Source organism: Xyrauchen texanus, chromosome 9 (assembly GCF_025860055.1).
Source record: "Xyrauchen texanus isolate HMW12.3.18 chromosome 9, RBS_HiC_50CHRs, whole genome shotgun sequence".
NCBI classification, from domain to species: domain Eukaryota; kingdom Metazoa; phylum Chordata; class Actinopteri; order Cypriniformes; family Catostomidae; genus Xyrauchen; species Xyrauchen texanus.
Window position 1 is genome coordinate 24442402 of NC_068284.1, and position 18722 is coordinate 24461123.

The 18722-nt window shown below is 38.8% G+C and overlaps 2 protein-coding genes across 2 annotated transcripts in view; one reads left to right on the plus strand and one right to left on the minus strand.

Annotated features, from left to right (window-relative positions):
- The window catches only part of LOC127648660 (probable cationic amino acid transporter), a 36430-nt gene extending 25740 nt beyond the window's left edge, over positions 1–10690 (plus strand). Inside the window, exons 6-8 of the mRNA XM_052133372.1 lie at positions 3663–3871; positions 4513–5390; positions 6264–10690. Coding sequence (XP_051989332.1) covers positions 3663–3871; positions 4513–5390; positions 6264–6640 — 1464 coding nt within the window. The 3' untranslated portion in view covers positions 6641–10690. The remainder of the gene's footprint in view (positions 1–3662; positions 3872–4512; positions 5391–6263) is intronic.
- A 2217-nt stretch (positions 10691–12907) lies between these two features.
- LOC127649432 (claudin-11-like) lies at positions 12908–16353 on the minus strand. The gene is made up of 3 exons (XM_052134510.1): positions 15961–16353; positions 15368–15532; positions 12908–13796 (listed from the first exon to the last, which is right to left on the minus strand). Exons 1-3 carry the CDS (start codon positions 16184–16186, stop codon positions 13540–13542), a joined length of 648 nt encoding a protein of 215 aa, XP_051990470.1. The 5' UTR covers positions 16187–16353; the 3' UTR covers positions 12908–13539.
- Between the last annotated feature and the right edge of the window lie 2369 nt (positions 16354–18722).

An 18722-nucleotide genomic window follows, 5' to 3' on the forward strand; every position in this document is an offset into this window, starting at 1 on the left:
GAGATTTAGTTAATTAGCGTTACAACATTCGGCCAAGCAGGACAAGACACACTTAGCTAGCATACACTCGGTGCACATGTTTCTTCAGAGCAGCAGCAGTACACAACTAGATCTGCTTAGTTGGGGGTTTGTGTTTTGTGTTATGCGTTATGCGTTTGTGCAGCTTCCCTGCTTTTGGGGGGAGCAGCATGTCCTACATGCTCGTTGCAGCTTATCTTGCTTTTTGTCTAATTTTGCAGCAGCAGCATGTCCACATGCTTAATGTCCTGGTTACTTTCTTAACCTCCGTTCCCTGATGAAGGGAACAAGACATTGTGTCGATGTAGTGACACTAAGGAGAGCCCGGAAACACCTCTGATCTTTGATAAAAGGCCAATGAGAATTGGCGAGTGGTATTTGCATGCCTCTCCCCCGAAAATACAGATATAAAAAAGCTCAGTAGTGCATACAGCTCATTAGGTTTTGTGCTGAGGAGCCGAGAATAAGGTCCTGGCCATTTCAGCGGTAGTTCAGCATTGTGGCAGGAGGGACACAACGTCTCGTTCCCTCCAACGAAATTAACCAGGACGTTTCCTATCTGTCACTCACTCGACATTGTGTCGATGTAGTGACACTAGGGGTCCCCTACAAAAATGCCACAACTGTCTGAACTGGGTTATGTGGATCAGCAGTGTGAGACGGGCCTGCCTGTAACCTCCCCTGATGCAGTGTGAGTGTCGAACAGACCTTTGGGGATGAGTTGAGTACTCAAAAGAATGGGGACAGGCTTGTCCTAGTCATGCCTCTCTTCTCTCTTTTTTCCTTTTCTCCCCAGAAAAAGCGAGAATTCGCTTACCGACCGGACGCCAGTGTCCACGTCGGGGGTGTGTCACTCCTAAGGGGAAGACACCACAGAGACCACACACCGCCTAGAGAGTGGGGGAGGAATTAAGCGGAAATATGTCACATGGTCTTGCCGGGTCTAATCGGAAATATGTCATGTGGAGAAGTCCCATGGTAGGTCCTACCCATGCTGGGGAGGAAGCTCTATGAGCATGGAGACTGGGGTTCCTTTGCCAACAAGGAACCGTTTTTCAGTGGGAAATACATCACAAGGGGTTGCCTATAGGGAACCGGCGCATGCAGAGCACCTATCTCAGCACGGGGCATAGTTAGCACATGTACTGGGCTGGCAGTGAGTTTCTCTGCAAACTCATCTGTCGCAGGGCTAAGAGGAAATCAACCAGGGAACACCTTAGTGAACACTGCTGGGAATCAACAATGCACATCTTCAGCTCGAAGGAGGTGAAAGGTGCTAGGCACAAGCGGTATACCCGGCCGGTTGGTCGGTCTGGACTTATCCGTTTGTTCCTACTGGAGCATGCAGCGAAATAAAAGGAAAAGGGACCAAAAGATTTGTTCCGGGGGACGGAGTGGTCTGCTTACCAGCTCCAGGGCAGTGGCTTCTGCCCCTGGGTCACCCCTCTCAGGGGCGCTTTGAGGTCTTCTTTCTTGCGGCCGGCCGTGAGATGGGTGGGGTCTGCTTCCTGCGGGGGGCTCGACCTGGGAGATGGTGGCGTTCAGGAAACGTGTCTTGTCGGCCTCACGCATCTCAACCAGGTTCAGCAACAGGTGGCTCTCCTGGACCAACAGTGTGGACATCGTCCGCCGAGAGACCACGCCGTGACCTTCATTGCCCAGAGGGCAAGGTCGGTCACTGAGCGCAGCTCCTGCATCAATCCCGGGGCGGAACTACCCTCGTGCAGGTCTCCTTGGCTTGGTGGACCTGCAGGAGAGCCATAGTGTGCAGGGCGGAGGTGGCTTGTCCGGCTGCACCTTAGGCTCTAGCTGTCAGGGAAGACGTGAGCATACAGGCCTTGGATGGGAGCTTCGGGCGCCCGCGCTTTTTCCCGTGCTCTTTTACAAGGGAAAATGCTCTTTTAGAATATACTCTTTTAGATCTGCTGAAGCACCCAGGGGCAATCTCTGCAGTGCAGCAGTGCAGAGAGGGGAGAAAGCTGCTATAATGCGCCGCAAGGATCCAGCAGAGGTGAGGGATGGAAATCGCTTGATCAGCTTGAACCATCGACTGTTCGGCTCAGTAGAGAAAAGGTAATGAGCGGTATGCACATCCCCTCCTTTTAAACCCGTATGTCCAGGAGAGGGGCATGTAAATACCCCGTGCCAATTTCTTATTGGCCTTTTTATCAAAGATCAGAGGTGTCGCCATGCTCTCAAGAGTGACCCCTAGTGTCACTACATCTACACAACGTCGAGTGAGTGACAGACAGGGAACTCAATATGTCTGTGTATGTCCAAGCAGTAGCAAGACTTCATACTTGCTCTGCAGCAGCAAAAGCAGCAGGACAGATATAGCACGCCAAGACCAAAATCCTATTAATATGTTATACTTACATTAACATGCTAAATCATTCCATTTGTCATGACTGAACTTCTATTACTGTGTTAATGTTTATTACTATGATGTTCTCTTTAAGATGTAGTATAGCCTTAATCTTTTTTCCTTTGTTGAATCTACCGAGATTGACGATAATGCTACTGTAGCTGTATTGATATCCTTTGGCTCATTCCTTTTCTTTTCTTTTTTTTCCTGGTTTGTTTATCTTGTGATTGGAAGTCATTCCAAGTCATGTGGAAAAGTTCTCTAGGTTTAGTATTAATTATATAATTTGCAAGCTGTTTGTACTAAATGGAACCATCACAGACTGTGATGACGTGTTTCCACCATATTTAGAAGCAAAAATATAGCATTTTTTTTATTATTTAGTGTCAATTTTTTACATTATACTTTGTATTATATTACCCTGTATGAGGTATCTCATACAGCTACTGAGGGAGTGACAGAACATTTGGCATCTTTCCCATTTTTTATTCTTTTGGAAAGCCGTGAAAGCGTAATAGTGGATTTATTCTTTGGCTAATGGGTAAGCAAAAATTGTATTTGATCTGATTTCCCATTCACCACTATATAAGTTTTATAAGTTCTACTGAATCCAAATGATTGATTACTTTTAGAAACAAAACAAAAAAAATCTAAAATTCTGTTTTGATGATGATGAAAGAAACTGAGGGTGAGTATCAGCAAATTATTCATTTTTTGGGTGAACTATTCCTTTAAAATCTAGTCTTAGTGTTTACAGACATCAAAAATAATATATTATTCTCTTTAAGCTATCTGAATTGATTAAAGTTCACCTCTTTAGCACCTTGCAAGGCTGTCTATCTGTAGGCGGTTGTCATAGTAACGCAATGGGTTTTAACTCACCAACATGCATCTTTCTGCATTTCAAGACAGTATTCTATATATATTTTTTGTATTTTTATTTATATTTTATTTATGTATATTACTCTGTTTTTTCTGAAAGATCATCTTTCCATCCTCTAAAAACTCACCTCATTCTCAGAATTGACATAACCAAAATGGCTCCTCATATTCACAAATACAGGACTGTCTGATGAGAAGCAAATGTGATAATTAAAATAATTCTCTCCTCCATATCTAATTTTGCTTTGATATTGCACAGACTAATTTTAGTCCAGGCACTTCAGTTTTCTGTGTTTGTATGCATTTGAGTGTTTATGTTAGAGATTTTTAAAGGATGGTGATGTTTAATTTTCTAATATATTTATAAATACACACATTGGCTCTGTCTCTCTCACAGGTCAGTGTGATCCTCACCCTAATGGTCCCCTACACTGAAATTGATACAGATGCTCCACTGATGGAAATGTTTTCCCTACATGGCTTTCAAACTGCCAAATACATAGTGGCCATCGGCTCCATTGCCGGACTTACAGTCAGTTTGTTGGGCTCTCTCTTCCCACTACCGAGAATCATCTACGCCATGGCAGGAGATGGTTTGCTCTTCAGGTAATGAAAAATTAATCACCCACAAATTCAAACGTTCCATGAATAACCTTCTCATCAGTTTAGGCCACAATAGTTATGTACAGCCCCACCTCGAACTTATAGTTCAACTGCCAGGTCCAATCCAAATCCACAGCCAAAGGTGCACTTAAGTCCAAACTAGGTTATGTTAGGGTTAGGTTAACATGGATCATTAGGTTTTGTATAGTCCATGCCAGCTCAAGTCAATTCTGTCATTAAAGCATAAAGTAAACATTCCAAATAACAAGTAATTCTGAAAATGTTCAATTACATTTTTCACTGAAAGTGTTAGGTTGATAATATATTTTGTAATGTAAACATTGTATTGTATGGATAGAATAAATAAATACATAAATAAAATATTTTTTACAAGTGGTCTCAGACTTTTGGATCCCACTACATTTCAAATGATTAAGAGAACTGAGCTCCTACCATGATGCAGTGACAAAAGAAATAGAATTGAATGCCCTGCCATTTGAATTCAATGCCCACATATTGCATCTCTCATTGAGACTTAACATTTTCTTTACATAATTAATATTTGGATGATAGGTATCAGATTAGACCAGATGAGCTGTCATGAAGTTGTCACCTGCACATCTGATGACAGCTGTATGTTGCAGGTTCCTGGCCAATGTGAGCACATACACAGAGACTCCAGCAGTGGCCTGTGTAGTATCAGGGTTTCTCTCGGCTCTGCTAGCTTTGCTCGTCAGTCTCAGGGACCTGATTGAGATGATGTCCATTGGCACCTTGCTAGCCTACACACTAGTATCAGTGTGTGTGCTCCTGCTGCGTTACCAGCCTGAAGGAGACATCCATGGTTTTGTCAATTTCCTCTCAGAGCAGAACGCCAAGCGTAAAGAGGGCGTGTTGGCTGAGTGTGAGAAGGAAGCCTGCTCACCGGTCAGTGAGGGCGATGATTATGGAGGACCTCCATCCAACACCTGTGGAGCAAAGAACCTCCCATCCCTGAGTGACAATGAGATGCTGATTGGTAAGCCTGACAAGTCCATCTACACTGCCAGTCACCCCAACTATGGTACCGTGGACATGTCCTCAGGCATTGAATCGGATGAGACAGATAGCGTTTACCTGTTGAAGCTAAAGAAGCTGCTGGGGCCACGCTACTACACCATGCGCATTCGTCTTGGCCTACCGGGCAAGATGGACCGGCCCACTGTTGCCACCGGGCGTATAGTCACACACTGCGTCATCCTGCTCTTCATCCTCATCTTCTGTTTCTGCTCCCTCATCATCTTCGGGTCAAGTCAGATAGCAGAGGGTCAATGGTGGGCTGTGATACTGCTGGTGGTGCTAATGCTGGTCATCACTCTCTTGATCTTTATCATCATTCAGCAGCCTGAGAACCCCAAACGTTTGCCTTACATGGCCCCCTGCGTACCCTTTGTCCCAGCCTCCGCTATGCTGGTAAACGTTTACCTGATGCTCAAGCTCTCCAGCATCACATGGATCCGTTTTGGTGTATGGTGCTTTGTGGGTGAGTTTTTGCATTATTATAAACAGAAAAGTGGAAAAATATATAAATGGACTTATGGACTGTCCATAAATTTTTTTCTTTTAGTTTTTTTTTTTCAGTCTGCAATGTATTACAAGACTTAAAGGAATAGTTCACCCAAAATAGTTCACCCTGTAAATTTTTTAATCACTGTCATGTTGATTTAAACACGAATGCTATTACTTTTTCCTTGGAACACAAAAGGAGAATTCGGAAGAATCTTTATGCACAATCTTAAAGTTTTATGCAGTTATTGTTTTCAATACAATAACTGAACAAATCATTATTTTGAGCTGGTTCTTTTCAATTAACCCATTGATCCAGTTCACAAATAATATTGAATTAATTATTTATGATTCGGTCAACTGGAACTCAATGAACTGGTCGCAACAACTCTCGAGTTAACAACTCATTGAAGGGAAAATTGTAAACAATTAAAAATTCACACAGTTCCTCAAATAAAATGATTGTGTTTCAGAATACTTTGAATATAGGTTCTTTGTGTGTGTGTGTGTGTGTGTGTGTGTGTGTGTGTGTGTGTGTGTGTGTGTGTGTGTGTGTGTGTGTGTGTGTGTCATTTTTTAAGCTTAACAGACACGGCAAGCACATATAAACAGTTGTTGTGTGGAAAAGAGATGTTTGAAAATTCTTCAGATATCTCCTTTTGTGTTCCATAGAGTAAAAATTATATAATCATATGGGTTTAGAACAACATGATGGGTGAGTAAATAATAATAGAATTTTCATGAGAGATGATGATCAATATCCGTTACTTATTCTGAGACTTACATTTGTGCATTCCCTCATGCATGTGTGCATTGTGTGTGTTGTTTATGTGTGTGTTCGTCTCTGCAGGTGTTCTGATCTACTTTGGCTATGGCATGTGGAACAGCACCCTAGAGATCATGGCACGTGAAGAGGAGGCCCATGCAAGCACATACCAGCGCTATGACATGGGCGTGGATGACAATTTAGCAGTAGATGATGATCTGCACCCTTCAGGTGATGGGGGGCAGTGCCAACGCTGGGGCTCCAATGAGGGAAGAGACGGGCAGCAGAAACAGCAACGCCAGCAGCAGAGGGAGCCTCAGCCTGATGGCCCGGACAGTGTGGACAACCACAGGACCTCCTCTTCCTTCTCACACAGCAGGGCCAAAATCAAAGCTGCCAAAGCTGCTCCAGGTTTTGATGCATTGGTGGTCGATGATGATTTGGACGATCCTTTGGAATGAGAATGTAATTTGAATGTACTTGTCTGCCAACAACTGCAGAACCCTTGGGCTAGGTTGTTATCTCACTGCAATTAATATTTATTTTATTCCCATTCCTTAATTTGCAGCCCTTTTTCACTGATAGGATAGTCAAATTGGTCAGGATGTGAGTTAACTTTTAATACATCATGAATCTTTTTTTATAACATAAATCCAAATATTCACTTTTTCCCTATTCATTTAATATTTTGGTCATTAGTTCTTATTGGATTCAAGTTAGAGAGCTCGTCAGACTCACCAACATACAGCAGTCTTATGACAACTAGTAATCATATTACAAGATGGTGAAATAGTACAATATCATATGTCTCGGTTTGACTTTTATTCCCATAGAGCAAACCAATCAACAAACAGAATTTAAAATCAAAACAATACAGGCATCAAATTTAGCTAGCCCCCAATCTAACACATTTGGTAACTCATTCCATCTTTATTTATGCAATACAAATAACTATATACAGTATGTCAATAACCTGTAAAAGCTTCCCTCATCTTGTTCCAAACCATGATGTTTTCTTCCATGTTACACAAAAGTTATTTTCCTATTAAAATCAAGGTTAAGTTTGGGTAAGGGGTTAGACTTTAAGGTTAGGTTTAGGGTTGAATTAGAGGTTAAACAGGATCAATCATAATAACATAATTTGTTGTACGAGCCAACTTGTTTGATTACTATTTTGCCATCTCATTCTATTATTACAATTTGTTCTGTTGGACTCACGAAGCATCTAAATATGTACAATGTATTGTTTAATTTCTCCCCAAATGGCATTAACTAGCATAATATTTATTGCCCTCTTTTGAGTAGTGTACTGTGGCCCAGTCAGTTATCACAGTCCCACACCTTTCCCCAAAACGACCCTTTACCAGCTGGTCAATATAAAACCAGTGGACACATAGCCATGGGAAGCCCTTGCTGCAGTAGTTCACATTAAAACACTGTGCAATTTGCACAGACTTTTGTTATTTGAGAAACTCAGATGCTACTATTGCTTTTCTTAATCAACTTTAATATTGCATTTCAAAAAGGCTAGTTTTGAGATACAAATATAGAGGACAGCCAATGTGGCCCCACTATGAGATAGTTGTGATTGACGTAAGCAGAGAATCAAACCCCTCTTTCTCTTTCTCTTCCACTCTAACATCTAGCCCAAGTGAGGTTTGGACTGTAAGTTTTCACAAATAGTAATTGGACTTTGCTTGCAATAGTGCCTTCATCTGTCTGTGTGTGCTTTAAATATGACCATCAAGATGTCCATACTTGTTTGTTTTTCGTTTTTGTCTGTCAGTATGTTTTTTGTAGTGTTTTTTACATAAGGAGGCATATATGGTTGTTATCTGGTTTGTGTGCCTGTCAGCCATCATATTTCACTACCGAACATTCATTCATCCTTTGTGCAGGTGACACAGATTCATCCTTGCAAGCAGGCAGCTCTGTGTAAATAACGATGGTGTGACCACAGTACGATATGTGTCTCTTGGCCGGTCAGTGTCCCTTCAAAATGGAAAAAAGAAAAGAAAGGGAGTGAAATTTGCATGTAGTGGGGAGCATGTTGTGAATTTCTATCTGGCTGTACTCTTCTGCTATTTCCTCCCCCATAATTCAACTGATCTCTCCAGTCCAAATCTACTGTGTCTGTGCTACAGCTCTGCCAGCCAAAAAAGGGGGAAAAAAAGAAGAAAAGAAAAAAAGACAACCAAGCCGGACCTCAAATCCATAATTCTATATTAGAAAATCCAGTCCAATATCATGGGAGGCCTTATGTGGTAAAAATGCAGTACATCATGCTATGTTACTTTGAACTTGTATGCCCTCTCATATATGTGAAAAATATTTTAAAACTTTGAAGAAGAAAAAAGATTAAGTTGCCATAAATTACTTGCAGGCTGTCTCCTTTGAGTCCCATCGGCTCTTTGCATACATTTGCCAACCAGCATAGTGTATAGAGCTTTATTTGGGGCCTGGGTTGGTTTGTTTCTCCCATCTGGTGGTCTATGATGTGATTATTTTTGTTGCTGTGGCATTTTGCTGAATGTGTAGCATGTTCAGACATATAGAGCCCAGAGTCAAACTATGTTCTTGAGTATTTGCATGTGTGGTGACTGTTGAAAGACTTGATGTAACACTCAAATGTAGTATTCTGAGAGATGAGGGTAGCAGCCTGCCCGTATCGCCCCTCCAATCCCTCCTCTTTCCGAGTGGCCTCTGTTTACAAAGCAAGCCAAAGTCTGCAACCTTTGTTTACTGTATCTGACAAAAGACACCATTTTACTTCCATAGAGTAGAGCACCATATAACCGTGTGAAGACTTAAGACAAAGAAATCGAAAAGAAGTATTTTTTTACAGGCTTATAATTACTTCAGGTTCTTGGTGGGATGGCTAGGCCACCATTGGTGATTTTTGTTGTTTCTCTTATGATTCAGCAAAAATTCTAAAGAAAAGTGGTGAAACCATATATTTTTTATGACCTCTTTCTAAACTGATAAAACTGGAGACTTTTGGATGTTGATATATTAGTTTTGATTTAAAGGGAAAGTTCTCTCTAAAAAGAAAATTCTGTCATCGCTTATTCACTTTCATGTTGTTCCAAACCCCTCCCAGATAGCACACGTACATCTCCAAGATGTATTTTTTTTATATTTTAATCTTGAAAGCATCACAATCTTATTAACATCTGCTAAAAAATCTTAAAAAGATCAGATTTACAAACATTCTAAATCATAAATGTCTCAAATGCATCTGCCGAATGTCTTATTGACATCCGAGACATCTGTATTGACATTTCGTTCTTCTTAAAGATATATAGCAGAGGAGCAAACAACATTAAAAATACGTCTTCCAGATGTAAACACACATACATCAAATAGATGTCTGGAACACACATGGAGATATTAGGCAGAATTAACTTTAAACTTTTTGACTTTTAAGTCACTATTAACTTTCATTGCATGGAAAAAATTATGCCATGAAAGTGAATTGAAGAAAAACAGTCACATGAGGGTGTGTAAATGATGTCAGCATTTTCAACTATCCCTTTAAATGACTGTTAGAATGTACCTAGCTCTAAAGCTTAGGCTCAAAGAGGGCACAGTTAAGAGAAAAAACTACAGAGATATTTTATTATATACAGGTCTGGAAAAAACCACTATCAAAAATGATTCCACTATGTCTTTTAAAGTGAGCTACTATTTGTTATTTGTCTTTGAGAAAAGGTACAGTGTTTGTACTTCGTAAGCTATCTTTCCTGCTCATAGTTTGTTTGGTATTTGTTCAGGAAATGTGGAGATTGGCTTCTCTTGTAAATCTGATACTTGTTTCTGCTGTATATTTTGGTATGTAGTGGATGTATTATGGTTCCTATTATTATTTTGTTTTTAATCTATTTATTGTTTCTTCTACTTGTAGTTTTGCTCTCCAGTTGCACTGTGTAATAAGATGTATTGCTTCCATGCAACAATGAAAGTAATTTATTGCAGATCAGATAAGCGTGACTCTTGATTTTCACTTCGCTTAAAGGCAGTTCCACACAACCCAAAATCAGAGGTCATAAATATCCTCACATGGGTGGCTTGGGTAAGCAGGCTTGCTCTGTTTCCTGTGGGGTGGAGCGGTGAGGCTAGAATAACACAGATCTGAGGGTAGCACCTGAGCGCAAGGGAAACATACTGGTCATACTGGGAGGGGTGCCTCTGGCTCTGCAATGGAATGAGATAAATGCACAAACAGATCGAGACATATTGTTCCATAATCATTGCTACAGTGGTGGTCTATGTCGATGTAGTACAATATGGTTTTGAGATATCAAAGCATGTTGTTATGTTTAATTCATACAGTTCAGACCTGTCTGTCTGTATGGCGTAGACATCGACACAACCAGCTCTTCTGAAGCACACTCCTTCTCTTGGAGGGTCTTCAAAATGTTCTTCCTATGATGCACTCATAGGACATCATTTGTATTCATTTTCTGTCATCACCCTATCAAATTCAAATGTGATGTCCTTATTGTACATAAACTTTGTGATGCAAAATAACTTGGTGCTATGATAAACAGACATCCTGGATGTGAGGAAGACCACAGGACCACAGCATGTGGCAGATTATTATATTTTTTCCTAGATGCTTAAAGATATCTTTATATAGAAATATACATGTAAATAGTATGCACTTTATGCTTATGCAAACACATCAAAGAAACACAACCAAATTCTTGTTCTTCATTACTTGCTTCAATGAGTTACTTCAATACTCCTACTCTTAATATTTATGGTAAAGGGATAGTTCACCCAAAAAAATGTATGTAATCATTTACCCAGCCTCATGTAGATTCAAACCTGTATGACTTTAATTTACTTTCATTCTGTTAAACAGCTCCTTTGGTGTTCCACTGAATTAAGAAAGTATATGCATTTGGCTCAACTGGAGGGTGAGTAAATTATGACAGTATTTTAATTTTTGGGTGAACTATCACTTTAATGGCTTTCACTTACAGAAATGCAAAAGGTGATATTACTGTAACACTTTGTCACCAGATACCAGCACAAAACATTCACAAAAATGTCCTGGAAACTCTCAGGAAACACATTTTTCTGTTCAAATCAAGGTCAGTCTCATACTGTGTTTTTTTCTTTCCAGATTTTGTATTTTTTATTTTACTGGAACATTAGGTACCATAAACACAATTCTGCAGTTTTTTTTATGCTCAGCAGAATCCGTTATCCAAGGACAACACAGTCAGGCTACAACTATAGTCACGGTTACTGCTTTTCCACATAGTATGATTATTCTCTTATGAAATGTATCCCAGCAGCACTTTGAACAGTGAATGAGGTTGTCATGTGTTTGTTTCAAATACAGACATGCCCTGTTCTAAAAAAAATCCTAAAGAACTCCCTAATGAACATCTAGAGGGTTGAAGTAAAGGAATAGTTCACCCAAAAATGAAATTTTCTTATAATTTACTCCCAGATGTGTGACTTTCTTTTTCTTCAGCAGAACCCAAACAAAGATTTATAGAATAATATCTCAGCTCTGTAGGTCCATACAATACAACTGAATGGTGACCAAAATTTTGAAGCTCCAAAAAGCACATAAAGCAAGCATAAAAGTAATCCATAGGACTCCAGTGGTTTAATCTATATATTCTTAAGCTATCTAATCAATTTTGGGTGAGAGCATTCCAAAATATAATGAATTTTTTCACAGTACATCTTGCCATTTAGTCTCTAGGCATAAGCATGATTTCAAGATTTAATACACTTCATAGTGCTTGATGCATGCGCAGAACACTAAATGGCACTATAGTAAGTGTAATCGAGCTGGAAATCATTACCCCCAAGGAGGCTGCTGATGTCAAGATTTATTAATCACACAGCCATGGAATCTTCTTAGAAAAGAAAAAAAATTACAATACCTTTGTGCATGAAGCAAGTCTGGCACAGAAGAACTTTATTGGTCTGCTCAAAGCCCAGACCTAAATGGCCAACAGCAATGTCTGACCTCAGGATGCTCTTGTGTCTGAATGGATGTAAACCCCAGCAGCCATGTTTAAACATGCAGTGGAAAGCTTTCCCAACTCCCAATAAATGCCAATGGTTTTTAAATTAAGTATTCAACAAGCACATATGGGTGTGGTGTTCTGGTGCCAACATACTTTTGGCAATATAGTGTATTTCTGATTCACCCTTCATAGGATAAGTTCATATTACTGTTGTTTGTGCTGTGGATCTTTTTCTTCTTGCAACCTTGTTGAGCTACATGTTCACATGTTGCTTTTATCTTCGATTTTTGACTATATGTTACATCACACCTTGCCTTCGTGGATCCTATCCAGAGAAAAAAAGAGGGAGACCAGCTACAACTAGAACATAAATCTTCCTTTATGGCCAATTACAACTGTTAACCTTCTGTCAGTGCTGTTAGCCAGTCATTGAGTTGCCCATCATTGGTAATGGGACCAACTTCTCATTGGAGTAAGAGAAATCAAAATCATGCCCGATTCACTCTTGAGGGTTGTTAGTGAGAATGAATGAGAAATTGAATGATGATGCAGTGTACTTGCCTTAGCATCTGGCAGCTGCCGAGATGCTGTGTGTTATACAGTATATAGTCCCTTGGAGAGCAATTCTGCATTCAGTGACAGAATTTTAGAGTTTTATTTATAAAAAATGTGACATTACCTGTAAATAAAAACACTTTCAATTTCACAGCTGAAGAAGAGGCACTTTCACATGGACAACTTTGTTTATTACAACAAACATAATACAAATTGCATACAAGTATTACAATAAATAACAAAATCAGCTACTTTTTTGGTCCAATTTTGGTCTAATATCGTTTATGTAGCTAGAGTGAAAACAATGATCAAGACATTATCTTAACTGTGTGTGCTTGACATAAACAGTGTTCTGAAATTAATTACAATTAAAAGACATTTGTACTTCATACCTTTTCAAAACAACTGAAACTAAAAACTGTTAGTATTCATATAAAAATACAAAATGCATTTCTCACTACAAAAATAAGATTTTAAAAAAGGCACATTATACTGCACAGAGTCAGCAAATTACCACATGGAAAATAAATCCTTCATTACAGGTCCCTTGATTACAGCAGGTCCTTCACCAATGACTGTCCCTTGTTACGTAACATCTGGGTGAGCTAACCCTGCCGCCGAGTCAAAGGGACATATATCAGCTGTACAATAAGAATCTACAGTGTCACCACTGAAGATAGAGACATGGTTGAAACGATAAACAGGGAAGAGAGGGGGGAAAGCAGAGGGAGAGAGAGCAGAAATGTGATGGGCTGGGTTAAGTTGCTAATGGTCTGCTGAGCTGAAGTACACAGGAGTAATCCCAAAGCTCACACGTGAGCGCTTTTGGCATGGTTATTGGAGGCAGTGCCAGGATGGGTGGGGCCCTGTTTGGAGTAGTAGAATCGATTGTTGTCAGTGTATGAAGCAGGGCTGTCGACTGAACAGCAGGTGATCATACAGCCTCCCAGCAAACAGAGCGCAGTGCCCACCCAGCCAGAATACAGCGAGAAGCCAAAGGACATCAAGCCTCTCTCATGATGGGCCCCAATGGGAAACCACACAGTGGAGATGACACCACAAATAGCTATGGAAACAAGGACACACAGTTAATATGAAATGCTTTTTTCTGCATGTTCCATTAAAAAACCTAATATGGTGGTGACAGATGTAAATATGTAAAGCACTCAAAGGGTTAAACAACAATACAGAATGGCACAATTACTGGCTCAGATTGCCAATTACAGTTCATCATATAGGGTTGCCACCCATCCAGGATTTTCCAGGATTGTCACGGTTTTTGGCCATCTGTCCTGGAAAAATGTAATTCCATTCCGGAATGCAAAATGTCCTGGAATTTCAATATTTGTCTGAAGCGTTCACACATATGAACTCTTGTTTATAAGCACGCTATGCAAGGAGGACAATCAAACACATTCTCATTTGAATCATAAGAAATTGTGCTTAATTTCGGTGAACTGGTTTGTTTGTTTGTTTGTTTGATTGAGACTTTTCACTTTTGTGTGTACAATACTTTAAACTTTAGTCTACTATAACATTTTAATGTTTTGGAAAACAAGTCCAAACAAAATAATGTCCTTCCTATTACTGTAAGACCTCTTAGGTTCATAATGCCCAACACTTTCAATTTCATAACAAATTTCCATCAAATTTGTGATCCTTAACTAAATAAATTAGTAAATATATATATTTACATACTAAATTCTTACTTTGATTAATAAATTACATTTGGTGGCTTAAATTATTTAAACGCATAAATGTTGAAATGCATACTGTAAATCTTGAAAATATTTTTTTTCAGTAATTGTTTGTGTACATTAATTTTATTTCCTTTGGTTTACTTTATACATAACTTTATACTTTATAAAAACCTAATTTTACATTTTAAAACGTTTAAATGACCAGTATGAACCACAAACTCAACTGCTTAATGCCAAAATAAGTAAATAATAAGTTAAACATGTACACACACACACACACACACACACTAAATATTTTTTTTTCACATTTCAATTTCATAACAAAATTCAATCAAATTGAACTGAGTAAACTTTAACCAAAAAAAAAAAAAGAATATTTAAAGTTTTGTTTAATTTTAGTTTTGAAGGAATGAAATTTAAATGTTTATCTTAAAAATAGGCTACAATATTTGTTGAGTACTTGTTTGACTGAATTATATGATATGTGTACTGTAATTTCCATTTCAAACCAGGTGTATAAAATCATTAATAATTTTTTATTCTTGTTTAATGGCCAGCAACACGACTTGCTCAGGTGTGCTGGAATTGTACATGGCCAAAGTAGCAACGCTGTCCTCACATCAAAGCCAATGGAACTGAGTAGCCTATTAAATATACACAAACTAAAGGGCAATTCGACTTCACATGGTAAAAAAAAATAAATAAATAAAAAACGTAATCCTGAGATGAAAAGGGAGTAGGTCTCATTATAACTCTAATTATGTGTGTGTGTGTGTGTGTGTGTGTGTGTGTGTGTGTGTGTGTGTGTGTTGTGGGCAGTGTGCACATCTAAAAATCGGGATTTCAGAGTGGTGATTCAAATTTAGCGGGCTCTAAGATTTTATAATTATTGGGGGTTTTCTGTAATAAGACAATATTTTACAAATCCCATGATTACCAGTCAAAAGCATTAGGATTCCTCCGAGCACGGATCGTTTGTTCTTGGCGCTTTCCGGTTCACTTCCGAGGTTAATACAGGACATGGACATGAGCACGAGCGCGACAGCAGGCAATCCTAAAATCGATGCAGTGACCATTAGCGCTCGAGATGTCTGGATGTAAGCTGGAAAGAAGGTTGAGGAAAGGGGAATCAGAATTATTTGTACTTGGTTTTCATGATAATTCAATACATATGTTTTTTATGTATGTCATTTTTAATAAAATCATGTAGGCCTATTTATTAAAATAAGCCAACTGCTATTTCACACAAAGACGAGCAATTTCACTCCCAGATACCAACCAGACGTACCAAATGTAAGCCAGCTTTGGCATACACTTGTTTGCTATCTGGGTTAGGTATTCTGAAACATTTATTTGATATTTTTCCTCACTAAGGAATCTACTCTGAGGTTCACGTCGACTATCAAATCTGACATCTAAATCACGCAGATGTATTTAGTTTACAAAAGTTTGCCTACACACAATGGACTATCAAGAAAGCTTGAAAGGATGAAACTATTAACTAGCCTGTAACTATTCATCAATACCCACCTGGTAAATCGAGAATTTGAGTCAGTGTGATGCAGTGATACAGTGCTGTTGATATCACACAGTCAGCCCACAGACCTTTGGCCTCCAGTTCATCCATCTTCTTGCAGGTGTTCATGTTATATTTACAAGTGACGACCCAGTCATTAGTACCAGTGGCGATGATAAGCCCGATCCAACCAAGAAAACTCATTACAAATCCCGTGAACTGTACGCAAGTATTTGCCATGATGTACAATATGAGTGCGAAAAATATGTCCAAAAGACAAAAACTAATACTTCCTCAATATGAACAGATAACCTGAAGCCTGGCTGAATTTATCTGTGGTAGTTTCCAAATTTGTTAATCCATTGCTCAAAAATCATGGTGAGTTGTAGGTCCCGATTGTGTGCAGCATTCCACGTTAAATGAGTATGTGTGAATTGTTAGCAGTGCTTTTATAGGGGAACAATACAAAAGGAAAAAAAACTTTCAGCCAATCACATGAGTAGAGACGCTTCCCAAGGTTACATCTTATCTCTTATTTCACGCTCTCCTCGGTTTCCCTTGTTCATTGTCTATAATATAGTAGTAAAGTATTAGTATATTATGTGAAAACATTACGCGAAGCCTCTGCAAAAACTGTCTTATTATCTAAATCTCAGAGATATATGTACTGATGTGGCATGATGACGGTGTAGCGCCTTTACATGCCTAATTGCTATATTTGTGACATACGGCTGCCATCTGCCGGTCTCTTACTCGGTAAGAATAATTTACTATAAGAAATGTGTAAAAACATGCCTTTCTTCCCAAAGTGGCTTAATAATATTCGTAAATCATTTTAAACGCCCAGATAGCACACGTCCATCTCCGAGATGTCTTTTTAAGAGAGTTTCATCTGAAAAGCATTGCATTATAATTAAAACTCATTCCTGAGATAAAACACGTCATACATACAAAAGTCCTCTTTATGTTAAAAATCAAGAAATTCACAATTATAAAAATACTGAAAAAGTTCAATCTAAAGGAAATGTGTATACTTAGAGCATTCATTACATATATATTTAAAATAATATCATTAGAATTTTTAAAGCATGCTCAAAACTTGAAAGCACATGCAACTTATCTTGTCCTCATCAAGAAGTCACAATGTTAAACTGACAAACAAAGTGTTTAAAAATGCAACAAATGCATACATTTAAATATCAAATGAAAGGTAAGGATCTGTAAGATATCGAACAATACATAAATATTATTTAGAATTGGTCAAAAAAAATTTATGTTTAGATAATCCTGAATAAATCAGACAATGACATGGTCAGCTTTAACTCTGAGTATCCCTTTCCAACTTCCTTCTCATGGTGCCTACAACAGTAGTACACTTGGTCTGGTAAATGTTATATTTTTATATATTTCAAACAAACAATGATTAAGTCTCTGTCACAGCTTCAACATGAGAACACCGTCATAGCATTGTAATAATTTCTGCATTTTAGTTTAGGGGCAGATTCAGTTGAAGAACAAAAAAGGCTGCTTGAGCATTCAGTGGTGTTTCAAGTTTTGAAAAGTTGTGCTGCTTTCCATTCAATTCAGAAAGTCGGATTTTTGGATTTCCTACTAGGAAAAGTGCAATGAAAGCATCTTGAAGTCAGAATTACAACTTGTAGGCTCATGCAGATATTCTCAACTGCGATTTCGCCGAGATGAGGTGTAGGTTGTCTTTGGGACTCTAAATAAACACAATAAACATGCACAGGTGTGCACAGGGGTGAAAATAGCATCTTACACTATTTGCACTTTCTGCAAGAAAATATGCTTTTGTTGCTATTGTACTAAGTGTAAATAGCATCTGCCATCTTTTATATGTGTAATTTGGAGCTTTTGACTTGGTGATCAGTAACCAAACATTCCACATAACAATCATTCAACATCAGTAAATGTATTATATCATCCCATTCCCAACCGTTATCTTTATATAAAGTGACAAACTACATTTGTCCACTAGGGGGACTCATTTGACTTCTAAACATATTTTTTGTGTTGGACACTAACTCGTATTCTGAGCAGGGGTTAATCTGATCTTCAGTGAATGCTTCATTCCTGTTTGTTCAAACTCATTGTGGAAGCATTCCATGTAACCTGAATAACAATAGGAGTTTAACATTCAATTTATAAAGGTTCCTACTTTCCTTCTAATCAGGTCTGAATTAAGTGGCTAGCAACTGTATTTCCTACATTCATGCCTGAGTTCATTAAATATGCAAGTCGTCTTTTGTTTACCCTTGCTTGTGAATGTAATAAGCTGTCAGAATTGCCTTGTTCCTCTGTGTCTATCATTCATCAGATCCTAGAAATCACCTCACAAAGATCTTGAGCAATTCATCACTTGCTCCAGGAACATGGCAGCATTGAAATGTGAAAATTAAGCTAATGAAATGGGTCCTGACATTGGTCTGATCAAAATGTATTGCAGAACTGAGCCATGCTGTGTAAGCAACTTGCTTGGGAACATCTTTAAATCACCTGATCACAAATCGTTGAGGCTTTTACCTCTATCACTCAATTACATCTCTCATATCAGGTCTTAACCATGGACAGCAAAACTGTTAGTAGCTGAGAGACGTCAGAAACAGCTGATTGTGAATATTACGCTGCCAGGTATTAGGAGCCTTCTCCACTTGTAGTTTTGTAACATGTAAGCTTTCATTATTGACTTGACACTGATGATGGGGTTTTCCTCTTTATGTTGCCTGATGCAGCGCCAGAGCTCAATGACAAAGCT